At 42.3% G+C, this 16167-nt stretch overlaps 1 protein-coding gene across 1 annotated transcript in view; it reads right to left on the bottom strand.

The window, feature by feature from the left end:
- Positions 1–7704: 7704 nt before the first annotated feature.
- LOC120566833 (NLR family CARD domain-containing protein 3-like) overlaps positions 7705–16167 on the bottom strand; it is a 43298-nt gene continuing 34835 nt past the window's right edge. Inside the window, exons 7-8 of the mRNA XM_039813490.1 lie at positions 9695–9741; positions 7705–9571 (exon numbers count right to left, since the gene is read on the bottom strand). Coding sequence (XP_039669424.1) covers positions 8991–9571; positions 9695–9741 — 628 coding nt within the window. The 3' untranslated portion in view covers positions 7705–8990. The remainder of the gene's footprint in view (positions 9572–9694; positions 9742–16167) is intronic.

Genomic DNA, 16167 nt, shown 5'->3' on the forward strand with positions numbered 1-16167 from the left:
TCCTCATTATAGCAGCAGTCAACAGAGGAAGTTTTATACTGCTGAGGAAATAAAATGTTTCCTAAAACAAACAAAGAATCAGCAAGGTGTAAAAGTAGAAGAGTTTTTTCCCGATTTGGTTCTTTTCTGCTCCTCCGTTAGTTTTCACAACAGCCGGAAAGAGGTTTCTGAAATCACGGTCCAAGAGGGTTTTAGATTGAAAAAACTTGTGCTTTAAAGTAAAAAACAACTACGTCTAGATGATGAGTGCGCTCCAATGTTGATTAATTTATTGTTTATTGTTGTTGCTTTTAACATTTCATTTATTATGGATGTTTTTAAAGTTGGGAGTTTGAACGTAAATGGAGCTAGGAATGTCATTAAAAGAGCCAGCATTTATGAAACCATGAGAATGAAACACATTGATGTTTTATTTCTACAAGAGACTCACAGTGACAGCAGCAACGAGGCCGACTGGAGGAGAGAATGGGAGGGGGAAGCCATCCTGAGCCATGGCTCCTCTCTGAGTGGAGGAGTGGGCTTCCTCTTCTCCAGAGCTTTCTCTCCGGTCTCACTGGAGGTCCAGCATTTTATGGAGGGGAGGCTGCTTTTAGTCAGAGCTCAGTTTGATCATTTTACGGCTGTTTTTATTAACCTGTATGCCCCAACAACCGGTGCAGAGAGAAAGATCTTTTTAGAAAAGGTAGGTGGGGTTTTAAATGATTGTGCATCGGAGGATTTTTTATTCTTGGGTGGGGATTTTAACTGTACTGCAAATGCTCTTTTAGATCGTAACCATGCAGAGCGCATCCAGCTTCCCAGCATGCTCTGGGGCTGGCGGTCTCCACCTATGGCCTGGTGGATGTATGGAGAAGGATGCATGCAGACTGCCGACAGTACACATGGTCCCACCTCAGAGAGAGTAGGATCTCCTCAGCCAGACTTGATCGTATTTATTGTTTTAAACAACATTTTAATATTTTTAAAGTGTGTAATATTGTTCCTGCTGTTTTTACTGATCACTCTTTGGTTTTATGTCATGTTTTAATAAGAGATGTGAAACCGAAAAGTGCCTATTAGGCATTTTAACTTCGGTTTTAACTTTTGACAAAAATTTTAGAGAGGTCCTTATTTATTTTGGGATATTTTTAGACAGAGAAAGGGTGATTTTAGCAGTCTTAGGCAGTGGTGGGACCATGGTAAGACGGAAGTAGCTTTTATGTCAACAGCACACCCTCAACGTCCACGTGACATCACCAGATCTATGCAGGACCTGGAGAGTGATATAGTGGAACTAGAGAAGTTAAGTGAGTCCACAGGAGATCGAGGACATTTTGAAGTCCTCAAAATCAAAAAGCTAGCTTTAGCAGACCTGCTGGACGTTAAAGTACAGGGTGCACTGGTCAGGTCCCGATTCCAGACCATCTCGGAGATGGATGCTCCCTCTAGCTTCTTCTTCGGCCTGGAGAGGAAGAGAATGGGCAGAGGCGGGTAATCCCACACACTGCTCTCAGACACGGGGCAGGAGATCATGGAGCCGAGGCAGATCAGAAGGCGAAGCTGTAGGTTTTACTCCTCTCTGTACTCTAGTGAGTACAGAGAGCAGGAGGCTCTACAGGAGGAGTTCCTGAGTGGGCTACCTCAGGTCTCTGAGGAGACCAACTCCTGTCTTGAGGCGCCCATTCAACTGCAGGAGGTCCACGCTGCCCTGCAGAGTATGCAGGGGAGGCGTTCCCCGGGCATTGATGGCCTCACAGTCGAGTTTTTAAAGCCTTCTGGGACATCTTTGCACCACGATATTTTAGATGTTTTTAATGAAAGTCTGGCCTCTGGCTCCATGCCCATGTCCTGCCGCAGGGCAGTTGTTACGCTGCTGCCTAAAAGGAAACCTCAGGACATCAAAAACTGGCGCCCTGTGTCTTTGCTGTGTGTGGATTACAAGCTTCTGTCCAAGGTCTTTGCCTCCAGGCTGGGGAGAGCTATGGAGCAGGTCATCCATCGGGACCAGACCTACTGTGTGCCCGGCAGGTCCATGGTGGACAATGTCCACCTCATTGAGATGTTTTGGAGGTCTCCAGCTCGTTGGGGTTTTAACACTGGTCTGATTTCTCTAGACCAGGAAAAGGCTTTGACGCGTTGAGCACAGCTTCCTCTGGAAAGTAATGGGGAGGTTTGGGTTCAGCGCTGGTTTCATAGCCAAGATCCAGGTGTTGTACAGTGAGGTTGAGAGTGTGCTGAAGTTTAACGGCAGTCTGTGTGCTCCTTTTAGAGTGTGTAGAGCGTCCGGCAGGGCTGTGCTCTGTCCGGGATGCTCTACGCCTCTCCCTGACACCCTCCCTCTGCAGACTACGCCACAACATTGAGGGTCTGATTTTACCTGGTTTTAGTGACAACATGGTTTTATCGGCTTATGCTGATGGCGACATTGTTTTTATTAAGGGCCAGCATGAGTTGGACATTTTAGAAAACACTGTTTTGGGTTTTAATATTTTATCTGCAGCGAGGGTGAACTGGCAAAAAGTGTAGCCCTCGCTGTTGGTGAATGGCATGATGGTCTCCCGGTTCTCCCCAGGACCTGGTCTGGGAAAGGGAACGGTTTTAAATATCTCGGTCTGTTCCTCGGTACTGAGGTAGGTAGTGCTGGAGAAACTGGGAGACCGTCATGGAAAAAATTGACAATAAAATGAACAAATGGAAGTGGCTACTCCCTCAGATGTCTTATAGAGGTCGAGTTTTAGTTCTGAATAATCTGGTTGCATCCCTTTGGTGGCACCGTTTAGCTTGTGTGGACCCCCGTCAAGGGTCTACAAGCTCAGATACAGCCGAAAAAATGGTGGATTTTTTTTGGGGGTCTACACTGGGTGCCACAGGGGGTGCTGTTTTTACCAAGAGGAGGGGACAGGGCCTTGTCCACCTGGCCAGCAAGAACGGCCACTTTCAGGCTTCAGTTTATACAAAGTTTTTGACAGGGCCGCCTGACTTGGTGTGGAGGAACGTGACCAGCTGTATCCTCAGACATGTGAGTAAACTGGGGCTGGATGCTGCTCTGTTCTTAACTGATCCTAAATTTTTTAAAGTTAAGTGGGTTTCCTCCCCTTTTATCAGGCGGTTTTTAAATGCGTGGGCCCTTTTAACTGTACATTGAATGATAGGTCTGACTCTCTGCACTGGTTGTTGAAGGAGCCGCTGGTCAACGGGAGCAGACTGGACATCTACAGCGGGGTGCCGGGCTGCTGGCAGCCCTGAACCCGTCCAGGACCCTGAGCCTGCAGCAGCTGGTGGAGGAAGCAGGGCCTGGACCTGCTCCCGGGGCCGGGGCTCTGGGCTCTCTCCTGGGTCTGACCTCCATCCGGGTCACTGCGCAATCCTCAACCTATGGACCGAAGCTGGGCTGGGGCTCCATGTGCGCCCTGGCCAGACCTCCGGCCATTCCCAGGTCACGTTGGCCGTCCCGCCCACTGCTGTCCAGTGGCACACCACTGGGGACTGGTCATGGGTCGTCTCTCACTGTGGCACCATCCATCAAACCCCTCCGCTGCTGCATCCACTGTCCCACTGGGGTTGCTCCCTCCTGCGGCCCTCCAGTGGGGATTCCACATGTTGCTGTCCGCCTCCAGTGCTTATCTCTGTTCTTGCTGAATGTCTTGTCTGGTTCTGTCCAAAAAAATTTGTTCACTAGGGGTCATGGGTTCTTCTCTCTGGCTGATTGTGTTCGGTCATGCCGCTCCTGGGCTTTCCGGGGTCGGTGCTTCTCTATGCTCTCTGCTGCCTCCAGACAGCGTTCCGTTCGGTCCTGTGTGCTTGTGTGGTCGTGTGTCCTGTGTTGTGTGTGTTGTCCTGGGTGTCCTCCTTCCACTTCTCCTGTGTCTCTCTCTCTCCTCTCCTCTGTTCTCTGTGTCTCTCTCTGCTCCTCTCTCTCTCTCTCCTCTCTCTCTCTCTCTCTTCCTCTCTGTGGCCTCTCTCTCTCTCTCTCTGTCTCTCCTCTGCCTCTCTCTGTGTCTCCCTCTCTCTCTCTCTCTGTCTCTCTCTCTCTCTCTCTCCTCTCTCTCTCTCTCTGTCTCCCTCTCTCTCTCTCTCCTCCCTCTCCTCTCTCTCTCTCTCTCTCTCTCTCTCCTCTCTCTCCTCCCTCTCTCTGTCTCTCTCTCTCTGTCTCCTCTCTCTCTTTCTTCTCCTCTCCTCTCTGTGTCTCTCTCTCTCTCTCTCTCTCTCTCTCTCTCTCTCCCTTCCTCCTCTCCTCTCTCTCTCTCTCTCTCTCCTCCCTCTCCTCTCTCTCTTATGCTCTGCTGTCTCGCATCATCTCCTCTTATGTGTATGTATATGTGTGTATGTGTGATGTGGTATGTGTGTATGTGATGATGTGTGTATGATGTGTGTGTGTGTGTGTGTGTGTGTGTGTGTGTGTGTGGTGTGTGTGTGAGGTGTGTGTGTGTGTGTGTGTGTGTGAGGTGTGGTGGGGTGGGTGTAAAGTGAAGTGGTGGTGTGTGTGGTGTGTGTGTGTGATGTGTGTGTGTGTGTGTGTGTGTGTGTGTGTATTTGTGTGTGTGTGTGGAGTGGTGAAGTGTGTGTGTAGGGGTGGTGAGGAAGGTATGTAGTGTGGTGTATGTGTGTGTGTGTGTAGTGGTGTGTGTGTGGTGTGTGTGAATAAATAAAATGTGTGTGTGTGTGTGTGTGTGTGATTGTGTGTGTGTGTGTGTGTGTGTGTGTGTGGTGTTGAATAAATGGTGTGTGTGTGTGTGTGTGTGATGTGTGGTGTGTGTGTGATGTGTGTGAGTGTGTATGTAGGTGTGTATGTGGTAAAAGTAGTGTGTGTGTATGTTGATATGTGTGTGTATGTGTGAAAGGTATGTGATTTGTATGTATGTGTGTAAATAAGGTGTGTAGTGATGTGTATGTGTATGGGGTGTGTGTGTAGAGTGAGTATGTGAGTGTGTATGTGTGTGGAGTGTGTATGTACGTTGATTATAGTAAAAAAAGGTGTAGTTGGGTGTATGTATGTATGTATATGGTAGATTGTATGTATGTGTGTGGTGGATAAAAAGTAGTAGTGGTAGTATATGTGAGTGTAGTAGGTAAAGAGTGGAGGTGGTAGGAGTAGGTGAGGTAGTGAGGGTAGAGTGTGTGATTGAGTATGTGACTACATATATATATATATATATATATATATATATATATGTGATATATATATATTTTTTTATTGTATTTTTATATTATATAAGATATTGTTTTTGTGATATATTAGATATATTTTAGCTATGTATATTTGGATATTTTATGATGTTATATATATATATATATTTATGATAATATATATTATATTAAGATATATGATATATATATAGTAGTTATTATATATATAACAGTATTATTGATGTATATATATAGATGTATATATATACTAGATATATATATATACTGATATGTATATAGATTTGCATAATATATGTGATATGTATTATAAATATATACTTTGATGTGTGTATGTTTTATTAATATGTAATATTGTATATGTAATGTGATGTATATATGTAAATAGCATTAGAATGTATGTATATGAGTAATATATATGTATATATGATGTATTATAGAAGAAAATGTGTATAGTTATATAGTTGTATTGTATAGGAGTATATGTATAGTATGATGATTAATATGTAATAAAATATGGGTATGATTGTAGTATATGTGTTATAAGGATTAATTAATTGCATTAAATATGTGATGTATGTATAATGTATGTAGTATAGATGCATAGTACTTATTAATATATATATGCTAATAAGATATGTATATGTGTAGTGTGCATACATATATGTAAAATATATATATATATATATATATATATATGCTTAAAATATATATATATATATATATATATATATATTTGGGACTCTGCTGGACTGGGTCAGGTATTACCAGTTGGCACTCTCTTACTGCTGATAACATAACAAGATGTTGGCCTCTGATTCTGCCTAAAATGCTGCTATCGGTAAGTACTGGAGTTTAAGCACTGATCCAATATATAATTTAGCCAAGAAAGAAAATCTACTTTAAAGTAGTTTAATTATTTTCTTCTATTACACTCACTGTCAAACTAGATAATAGAAAGTTGTATGGCATTCATTGTTTGTGTATGATCAGAGAAAGTTTAACCTGAACCAGATTGCTTGTCAGTCTGTTAAACCGTCTCCTTCTTTTGCAAAAGAATGAAGAAAATAACGTAGAGTACTCCAGCGTGTCAGACAATCTTTATATTATATTATATTATATTTTCCAGCTTCATCACCGAACACTCAATACTCAACTCACAATTTTATTCTAATTTATCAATGAGCGTGTAAAAGTTTCTTGGCCTTGAAAACAGTAGTTTGACAAAACAATCACTTGACTAGCTTTACCTGGGATTTTGAGTCACATGGTCTTCCTCAGTGGATGGAGTTTGCTCAGTTTTTGTAAAGGTTGAAGTACACACAGGGGGAGACATAACCTCTGTCTCTATTTAAGTCTTTAACACGAATGTGGGTGGTCTACTTGATCTGTCAGCTGTACATTTACTCTCTGACTTCCCCTTTCAGAATAAGAGCTCTAGTTCCTGTCTGGTGTTAGAGAGACCTCTGCTGGACTCAGTAAGGTATTACCAGCTAAGCATCTCTTACTGCTGATAGTGCATAAAAATACAAAATATTTAAACAATAACATGAAAATAGAAAATTCGCAAGAAATGTTGACAGTGTGCCTACTACTTGGTGCACATCTGAAAAACACTGGCTAACTGTAAATCTGAAGCCACGTCCACGAACTGCTGCACTGCCTCCTGTATTAAATCATACCAAAAATACCAGGAGGAGAACAGAAACAGGCCCTTTTTAGACAGCTACTGTCCTCACATTTCTGACAGAACACACACCATTTTGCACAGAATGATCAGCAAGGTGTTATATCTGTCACAGTAATAAACAATAAGCGATAGGAGTTAGGGTGTTGTGAGCTAGAAGCAGGACTATCTAAGGTATGCTAGAGCCTCGTCTCTGTGAAAACAGCTGTTGGTGTTGAGGCCTGAAGTCAGTTAGGAGTCAGTCAGTTGGTCAGTTAGTCCATCAGAACATCATGTTAGCTGACAAATAACACCTCTTATCCTTTCTTTCTCCTCTCCTCATCATTTCATTCACTCCTCTCCTTGTCCTCTCCTTTTCTCCTTCTCCTGTGGCAGTACGTGTTGCTAAAGTGATTTGCACACTGAAGGAGTGGAGGAGGGAGGGGGAGACTGTATGTTTGACAGGTCAAAAATGTCCATTTTATTATGATTTTAACTCTGAAGTTCTTTCTGTAATTTAAAAACGTGGGTCTCAACAGCAAAACTATTATCATCACAAGAAAGATAAAAGTCTGGCAAACGCATTGATGTGGTTTTTATGTTTGTGGTGTCACATATATGGGACACAGAGCAGGTAACAAACAGGGAACCGTCTGCGTACTTCCAGATATTTCTTTTCATTGTTTACAGACAAAAACAACACATGAAGTGATTTCCCTTGTTTAATATCTCTGTTGATTAATGCTGATATATAAAAAGGCAAACATGTCCTTCAACCCGGTTACCATAGCAATACACTGTCCAACTTTTAGAGATGAACGTTCCCCTGGGCTCAAACATTGTTTATAACTTTATATTCAATATATTTATTTTGGTGTGAATAATAATAATAAATAAGGGAGAGTTAGACTCCATGTAGTAAGCAGAGAACTTGTTTTATTTGAATGACGGTGACATGTTCTTCTTCATGGGACTCTACGCTGGGCAGGGAGACGACCGTTTGTTTTCTGACGGCTGGAGAAAGGAAATCAACTTGAGCTGTTAGATCAGGTCATCAGCAACATGTACTGATCTATCTTCCATGTCAACAACAGAGACACAGGAACAACGATGTTAAAGAAGCAACAGAAACGTTGAGAAAGGTGACTACAAGTTTAAAAATATTAAACTTCAACATTCAAAAACAACCAGAACTTGTAAACAGCAACAGTAACATCACAAAAAAGGAACAAAAACACCAAAAACTTCTTCAGAAGAAAGCAAAATGAAGCATGAGAAACTTGTGAGCGTCCCCCTCTGTGCTGCTGAGTCTCTCCACCAGATGGAGACTAATCTCTTTAAACTGATTTCAAATGTTGATTTCATCAGAGTTCAACCTTTAAACATCCACAGCTTCCAATAAAGAAAACAAAAGAACATTTATATATATATATCACATATTTAAATATATCATTCATAAACATACAACTATTACATCCTCTCATCTAGAGTCACCATGAGTCATCATTTCTACACATTTTACTCCTACATTAGGTTTCAGTTCATCTAAATGAGTTTTAATTTACCATAAATTCAAAAAAGAAGTTAAACTATAGTTAGAGTTGATGTTACACAGAACTGTCTGTCTGTCTGTCGGTTTGTCTGTGTGTTTGTCTGCCTGCCTGTCTGTCTGTCTGTCTGTCTGTCTGTCTGTCTGTCTGTCTGTCTGTCTGTCTGTCTGTCTTTTTAGAGATGAACGTTCCCCTGGTCTCAAAAAAATATTGTATCATGATAAAAAATAAGAATATAAAATATACAACAAAGTATTCAATTTAAAATACTGATACCACAGTGTAGAAATAATTAAAAGTACAAAAATCAGCATAAAAAGTACCAAAAGTAAAAGTGGTGATTCTGCAGAATAATCAGTATGATATGACTGGTTTGTAATGACTGATGACTTTAATGTTGCAGCTAGTAATCTGTAATAATACATCATCATGTATTATCTGATGGTATTTAGTTTTAATAATCTGAATGTGTAAAGGAACTAAAGCTGTCAGATAAGCAGCGAGGTGGTTGCTGACTGCAGCTTTTGGAGATGATGATGAAGAGCATTACATGTCATTTAGCTGTTTGGAGCAGAATCTAATCCATTCAGGAAATCATTGGTGATCCCCACATTCTCCTCACTAACATCAGCTGATGATCCTGATCAGACTCAACTGTCTGGTTTGCTGACAGGAGGAGACTCTCCGTCCTCCACAGGACACAGAGACACTGAGGAAACATGTGGCCCTAACCCAAACCCAGGATAAAGAGGCTGAGTGAATGTGGTGTTGAAGGTGTGGAGGTGGATCAGTGAGTCAGAGGAGACTGTGTAGAAGGACATAGAGCCAGCAGGCCAGTCCACGTACACTGCTACTCTATCAGAGACAGAGGAGGAGGAGAAGAGACGGAGGGCTGTTCTTCTGTTATTGTGCCAGACAGAATAACCACAATAATCAGAGCAGATCAGACTCCAGGACTGATCATTACTTCCAAACACACAGTCATCACTGGTTCCTCTCCTCCTGATTCCTCTGTAACTCACTGATATATCAACCCCTCCTCTCCTCTCAACCTCCCAGTAACAGCGACCAGTCAGACCAACTCTACACAGCAGCTGAGGCCTGTACTCAAACCTCTCTGGATGATCAGGATATGGCTGCTGGTCCTCCACATATGTCACCTTCTTGTTGTTGTCAGACAGTTTGAGTTTTCTGTTCACTGTGTTTCTGTCGAGTGTGAGATCACAGGAATCTGACGGAGAAAAGGAGACACAACACAGCTGCAGTTATTAACCAATCAGCACTCTGATGATGACATCAGAGGGTTGAATGAGTGATGTCACAGTTCCATGAATGAAATGTAAAACCAACTTACACTTCCTCAGACCTGGTGTCAACCATCTGACTCCAGCAGGCTCCACCCTGAAAGGAGGAGGGCATTACATCACTCTCACACATTAATATACACTGATGAAGGAACAGTCTGAAAGCTGGAGATATACATCTCAAAAGTCCTGTCCTGAGGTCAGTAGGTTCAAGGTTCAGTTTTAATGTACATGGACCTTTCTCTGTAGAGATTAAAAAAGCTTGTAAAACATCAACCCTGTTGTCTACAGTCAATCTAGAAACATGTTTTCAGGACAAACTGGGCTATTAGAATATGTGTGCTGCAGTGAAGTCACTTGAATGTAAAAAGCCTGAATCACCTACACACGAGACTTTCTGTTAAATCTTAAATCCCCTGTATCGCGTTTTCATCCCAATGACACATCGCTGCTTCCACCTGAATGTGTCATCGGCAACAACCCCAAAGCAAGGAAATGGCGCAAGAAAGGAGGATTCTGAGAACAAGTGAAAATACAACCCTACAGACAATCACTCCTTATCTGCTTGACAGAAAGCTGGCTCACTGAGTTGGATCTTGACTTGTTGGTCAACCTAGAGGGCTATACATTGGTGAGGATGGACCGTAACCTGAACTCCGGGAAAAGGAAAGATGGAGGTGTGTGTGTGTTTATCAACAATAAATATTGTAACCCTGGTCATATTACGACGAAGCATCAGATCTGCAAAAAGAACACTGAATTATAAGCGCTCTACCTAAGGACTTAGGCCCTAACCCCACCTGCTGGTGAGAAATTTGGCATTTGGGAGTAAATCCCTAATTGATTTTATGGATCTATAATTTCTTGACGGACCGCAGTCAGCAAGTCAGATTTAAGTCATGTATATCATCCTTAAAGGGGTGATAGAATGCAAAACCGATTTTACCCTGCCATAGTTGAATAACGACAGTTTGGTGGGTAAATAGGACATACTTAGAAGCTCAAAATCCCATTGACACCCCTTTACTATGAAAATCTCATATTATGAAACTGCCGCTGAAAACGGGCGAATCTCAACAAAGCTGGAAGTTGACGTCAACCTCCCAAAAACCGGAACCTTTGTCAGCCCATGGGTGTATTAAGAGAACGGTCACGCCCCAACATTTACATAGGCTACACAACTGACCTGAGATCAGGTAGTACATTTACATAGGCTACACAACTGACCTGAGATCAGGTAGTCTTCTGAATCTAGGTTGCACAGATCTCTGCTATTCCATTACTAAATTCACTTCTGAAACTTTTTTATGCGAGAAATCAACTATTTAAAGCTGAAATATGGGCCGCTTTACGAAAATGGATGGCTAATTGCAAATTTTGTCCAACTGTGTGTTGGAGTTCAGCGGCCGGTGCTGCCTGTGTTGTTGCCTCACCGCCCGGCCTGCCTTCCTTCACAGACCCCGGCCTGCTTTGAGCTCGATTGAGCTCCGTTACGGCTGGCAACCCACAGCACTTCATACCCGCGCAAAGTCACCGTGTTTTGGGCTAATGGACTACCAAACGCCGCTGCCCTGACAGAGCTCCAGGGCCTGCAACTCCCCTCTTCCTGCTAAATGGCAGGCCATTTTATGAAAATTGATGGCTAATTGCAAATTTGGTAAGACTGTGTGTCGGAGTTCAGCCGCTGCTGCTGCCTCGCCGCCCGGCCTGCCTTCCTTCACAGACCCCGGCCTGCTTTGAGGTACTTGGAGCTCCGTCACGGCTGGCAGCCCACAGCATGGACTACCAAATGCTGCTGCCCTGACAGAGCTCCAGGGCCTGCAGCTCCCCTCTTCCTGCTAGCTAAATGGCCCGTGTGTGAGAGTGAGAGCGCGGTCAGCGAGCTTGTTACACCAGCAATCTCTTACCAATTTTCAGTTAATAACTTGGTGCTGGCTTCCAGCGAGTTACATTACTTTGTTAGAGTGCATATTTACATTTGAATTCACGCCACTTATACAACATCTACCTAAACATCTTATAAAGCTAACAACGGTGTCCAATTTCAAGTTAATGAATATTTGTGAAGATTAGGGGTTTCGTTAGCTGCGACTGTCCCTTCAATCCTAGCTATGTGTAGCTACAAATCACGGATAGTTAGCTCCATTTTCGGCGTAATTTGAGTATATTTACAGTTTGAATTTCATCACACCACTTATACAACAGCTATCTAAAAGTCTTATAAAGCTAACAACGGTGTCCGATTTCAAGATAATGAATATTTGTGAAGATTAGGGGTTTCGTTAGCTGCAACTGTCCCTTCAATCCTAGCTATGCTAAGTTAATGAATTCTTGTGAATTTCAGAGGAATTCTAAGAGGAGGCTAGCTCGCTCTCATTGATAGAGCTCCATCCAGCCGCAGGCTCTATCAATGAGACTCACGGACAAGCGGCGTTTATTTCCCCAATCACACAGTCTTGCAGTCTGGCCCTGCAGTTCCATGCCGAAGTGTCCTTGGACAAGACACTGAACCCTGAGTTGCCCCCGATGCTGCGCCATCGGAGTGTAAATGTGTGTGAATGTTTATCTGATGAGCAGGTGGCACCTTGTACGGCAGCCTCGGCCACAGTGTATGAATGTGTGTGAATGGTGAATGGTTTCTGTACTATGTTAAAGCGCTTTGAGTAGTTGTTAAGACTAGAAAAGCGCTATATAAAAACAGACCATTTACATATTTGGAAGAAAAGCTCTTGTTCCAAATAGAGCCATATTCACAGGGTAGTTAAGGGCCTAATAAAATAGCATTCGGGCAATTTTCAGCCCAACCAATGTTACATACCCCATTAGGAGACCTTAAGGAACAGTGTAAAATACCCTATATAATCATTCTATCACCCCTTTAAAAACTCTAAACATAGAGGCACCACAAGGGTGCGTTCTGTCGCCTATCCTATACACATTGTACACCAACAACTGTCAAGCCTCCTCTTCAGCCCACACTTATTTTAAATATGCTGACGACACAGAACTGGTTGGTTTTTTGAAGTCTGACATTTCTTCCGGAATGGATTTCAGGGGAAATTAAAGTGTTTCACTCAGTGGTGTTTTGATAATTTTCTTGAAATCAATGTGAAGAAAACAAAAGAGATGGTCATAGATTTTAGCAAAAATAGAATAATATGCCCCCTTTCAAAGATCAATGTTGAACTAGTAGAGACGGTCTCAACCTACAAATATTTGGGAGTTGATATTGACTCTAAACTAACTTTTAATGACTGTACACTGAACAAAACTAAGAAAATGCACCAGCTGATGTTCTTTCTTAGGAAAATAAACACTTTTAGATTAGACAGATACATTCTTGTAATGTTTTATAAAAGTCTCCTTCAGAGTGTTCTGTCCTTTGGCCTTATCTGCGTGTTTGGCAACATGCATGTTAAGGACCAAAAGAGACTGCAGCGCATGATCAAGATGGCCAGTAAAATCACTGGACTTGACCAAGTTTCGGCAGCTTTGCTGTATAATGAGCTTATCTTAAAAAATAACTTAATGACCCCACTCACCCTCTCCATCATACATTTATGAGAAGCAATAGGTCATCTGGTAGAATCTTACAACAGAGAATTATAACAGAAAGTTACAATAAATCATTTGTGCCTACAGCGATCAGATTGTATAGTTACCAAGCACATCGCAAGCACTTTAATCCTGCACTGGCACTTTAATTGGATGGTAGATCTCAATTCCTTGACAACCACGCCTAGTTATTATTCTTTTTATATACATTTTTAGCTACCTGATAATATACATTTTTTTATGTTTTGTAAATATCAGATTTTGGATTGTCTTTGTCATTTCTGCAGTATTGTTTATTTTTTGTATTGCCATTGTTCATTTCTGTCATTGTAATTTCTGTAGTATTGTTATTCTTTTCTCTATACATGTTTATTGGCTTGTCTGTGTTTTCTATGTGTTTAGAGAATGTGTTGTGATAAGGGCGCATAATGAATGACCACATGAATTTCCCCATGTGGGATACTAAAGTTTACCTTGACCTTGACCTTGATCCCACGATCTGGCACAACTCATAAAGTCAAACTGTATGCGGACGACCTGCTCTTCTACATCTCTAACCCAGCCGTCTCACTTCATGTGATTTTAAACATTTTGGAACGGTTCGGTGCGTACTCCGGCTACAAACTCAACTACCAGAAAAGCGAGCTTCTACCGATAAATTCTCTGGCTATGCAGCTCCCACGCTCTTTATCGTCGTTTAAGTGGGCAGAGGACGGGTTTCACAACTTTTTTTTATTGTTATTACAACTTAAGCTGTTGAATCGATGGAAAAAACTGAAAATGATTTTAACCGCTGGTCGGTCTTACCACTCTCCCTCACGGGCCAGATAAATTTAATTAAGATGGTTTCCTTCCCAAAATTCTTTTACCTTTTCCAGCACATCCCTTTAGTTATCGCTAAATCTTTACGACAAGCTGGACAGGGCAATATCTAAATTTCATTGGGGTGGCAAACCCACTAGTATCCAAAAGGCGATATAACAGTCCCCAAAGACTGAGGGGGTGTCTGGCACTCCCTAACTTCAGACGATATTACTGGGCAGCTAACTTGCAAAAACTCTTATACTGGATGAGATTGTTGCAGCCCAAATTGCCTAATTTTGCTGGAGCTTTTGTAAAAATTTGCAATAAAAGTTGCAATGTCTTTTGTATGTTATTTGCAATGAAGTTGTGCGAGACAGTAAAAGTTGCAAAAAAAGTTAGAAAGTTAAAAGATTATTTTTTGTATAGTTCTTTAAAAATAAAAAAGGAAAGGGGAGATCACGTGACCAGCAACCGTGATGGCTGCAGGAGACTAAGCTCTCACTTTCACCTCCACATTTCATTAAATAACCAGGTCTATTACTTTTTCTTCAATGCAAAATCCTTTTGTCTGTTATCACGGCGATTCTCAGTGTAACAGCCGCAGTTGCGAAAAAAGGATGTCTCGTTGTCGCCTAAACTGTCTACTCATATGGAGAAATCTGCTAGCATGGCGGGGGCTAATGGAGTGTTAGCTAACATAACAACTGATGTTAGCAGGATCACCAACATGGAGGACCTAATCGTTCGGATCTTGGAAAAGCAACAAAGTATGCTTGAATCAGTGATCTAGAACACAGTGTTAACGGAAATCAAGACCTTGCCGCAACACATCGAGGAAGAGCCAGAGATGCAGGAAATTACAGAACGAGATCCGGACCGGCCTGACTGCATTGCATTCGCGGTCCACCGACCTTGGGAGCTTAAGCGACGCAACACAAGCAACACGCTGAAGGCAACCCAGATTTGCTTGTCCACCGGCCGCCCTCACTACAGCAATGAAGGCAGGCGTTTTTTGTCCAGAATTGGGTGTGGAGGACCGCGCTACACCCACACAGGCTGCTCCACTGACACAGGCTGCTCCACCCACACAGGCTGCTCCACACCGTGGCCTGTTGCTGACAACGGAACCAGAACAACAGAACCAGAACAACGTTGTGGGACTTCGCGTTCGGCGCGTGGGCGGAGGATAGCGGACTCAGCAGCTGTGGATTAATGGTATCTGGGCTACTATACCGTACCAAGTTTGAATTGAGGACGCTATTTGTAAGGTTTGGACCCTAGATTTGAAGGAATATTAATGTTTATTTAATCATTATCATAAGAGTTCACTAGACCTGTTTCACTTAACCTGTGACTTAAGACAAGAGGTGCAGTTTTGAGCTGGAGTTTTGCGCAAGCCGCGTTTAATGTGGTCACGCATCTTACAGATAGGGGAGGGGGTCTGCAGCCTCAGAGGGTTAGGGGATTTATTTTATTTTTTATATTTTTTTCACACCTTGCTCAGAGCTAACAGTTCACCCTTTGCTACAGATTTGTCAGCGAAGTCCGGTAGGCTACTCAATACAGGTAAATGTGTAAATTTGAAGATGGCTGAGCTTTCTATCCCTTCAGATAACATAAGGGGGCTAAATGGGCCCATCAAACAAGCTAAATTCCTGGACTATCTAAGAAGGAAAAACAAACACGTGGCGCTTATATAAGAGTTGTATTCACGTAAAAGAGATGTAAATCATCTACAAAATAAATATTTCAAGATTGCTGCTTCATCTAGTGACGACACCAAAACTAAGGGCTCCATTGTGTTGCTGTCGGAGAAATGCACCATAGACAAAAGCAGTAAAGATGTATCAGGCAGGATATCTGATATATGTACTATGATAAGGAGTATGAAAATATCCTTTGTTTCGGTGTATGCACCGTCTACATATGACTTTTTTTTTCCCGCGCCTAACCAATGAATTGCTCTCTCTCAATGAATATTCACTAATTATAGAGGAAGACATGAATACAGTACTAGATTTAAATCAGGATAGATCAGGGGTCAACTACACAAAGGCCCAGAAACATATATCAGACATGTTTAGAGTGGTTGTGGAATCCCACCATCTTACAAAGGTATGGAGGATGCACAATCTTACTAACAAGAATTACACTTCTTTTCCAC

The sequence above is a fragment of the Perca fluviatilis genome, chromosome 10 (assembly GCF_010015445.1).
Source record: "Perca fluviatilis chromosome 10, GENO_Pfluv_1.0, whole genome shotgun sequence".
In the NCBI taxonomy this organism is placed as follows: Eukaryota; Metazoa; Chordata; class Actinopteri; order Perciformes; family Percidae; genus Perca; species Perca fluviatilis.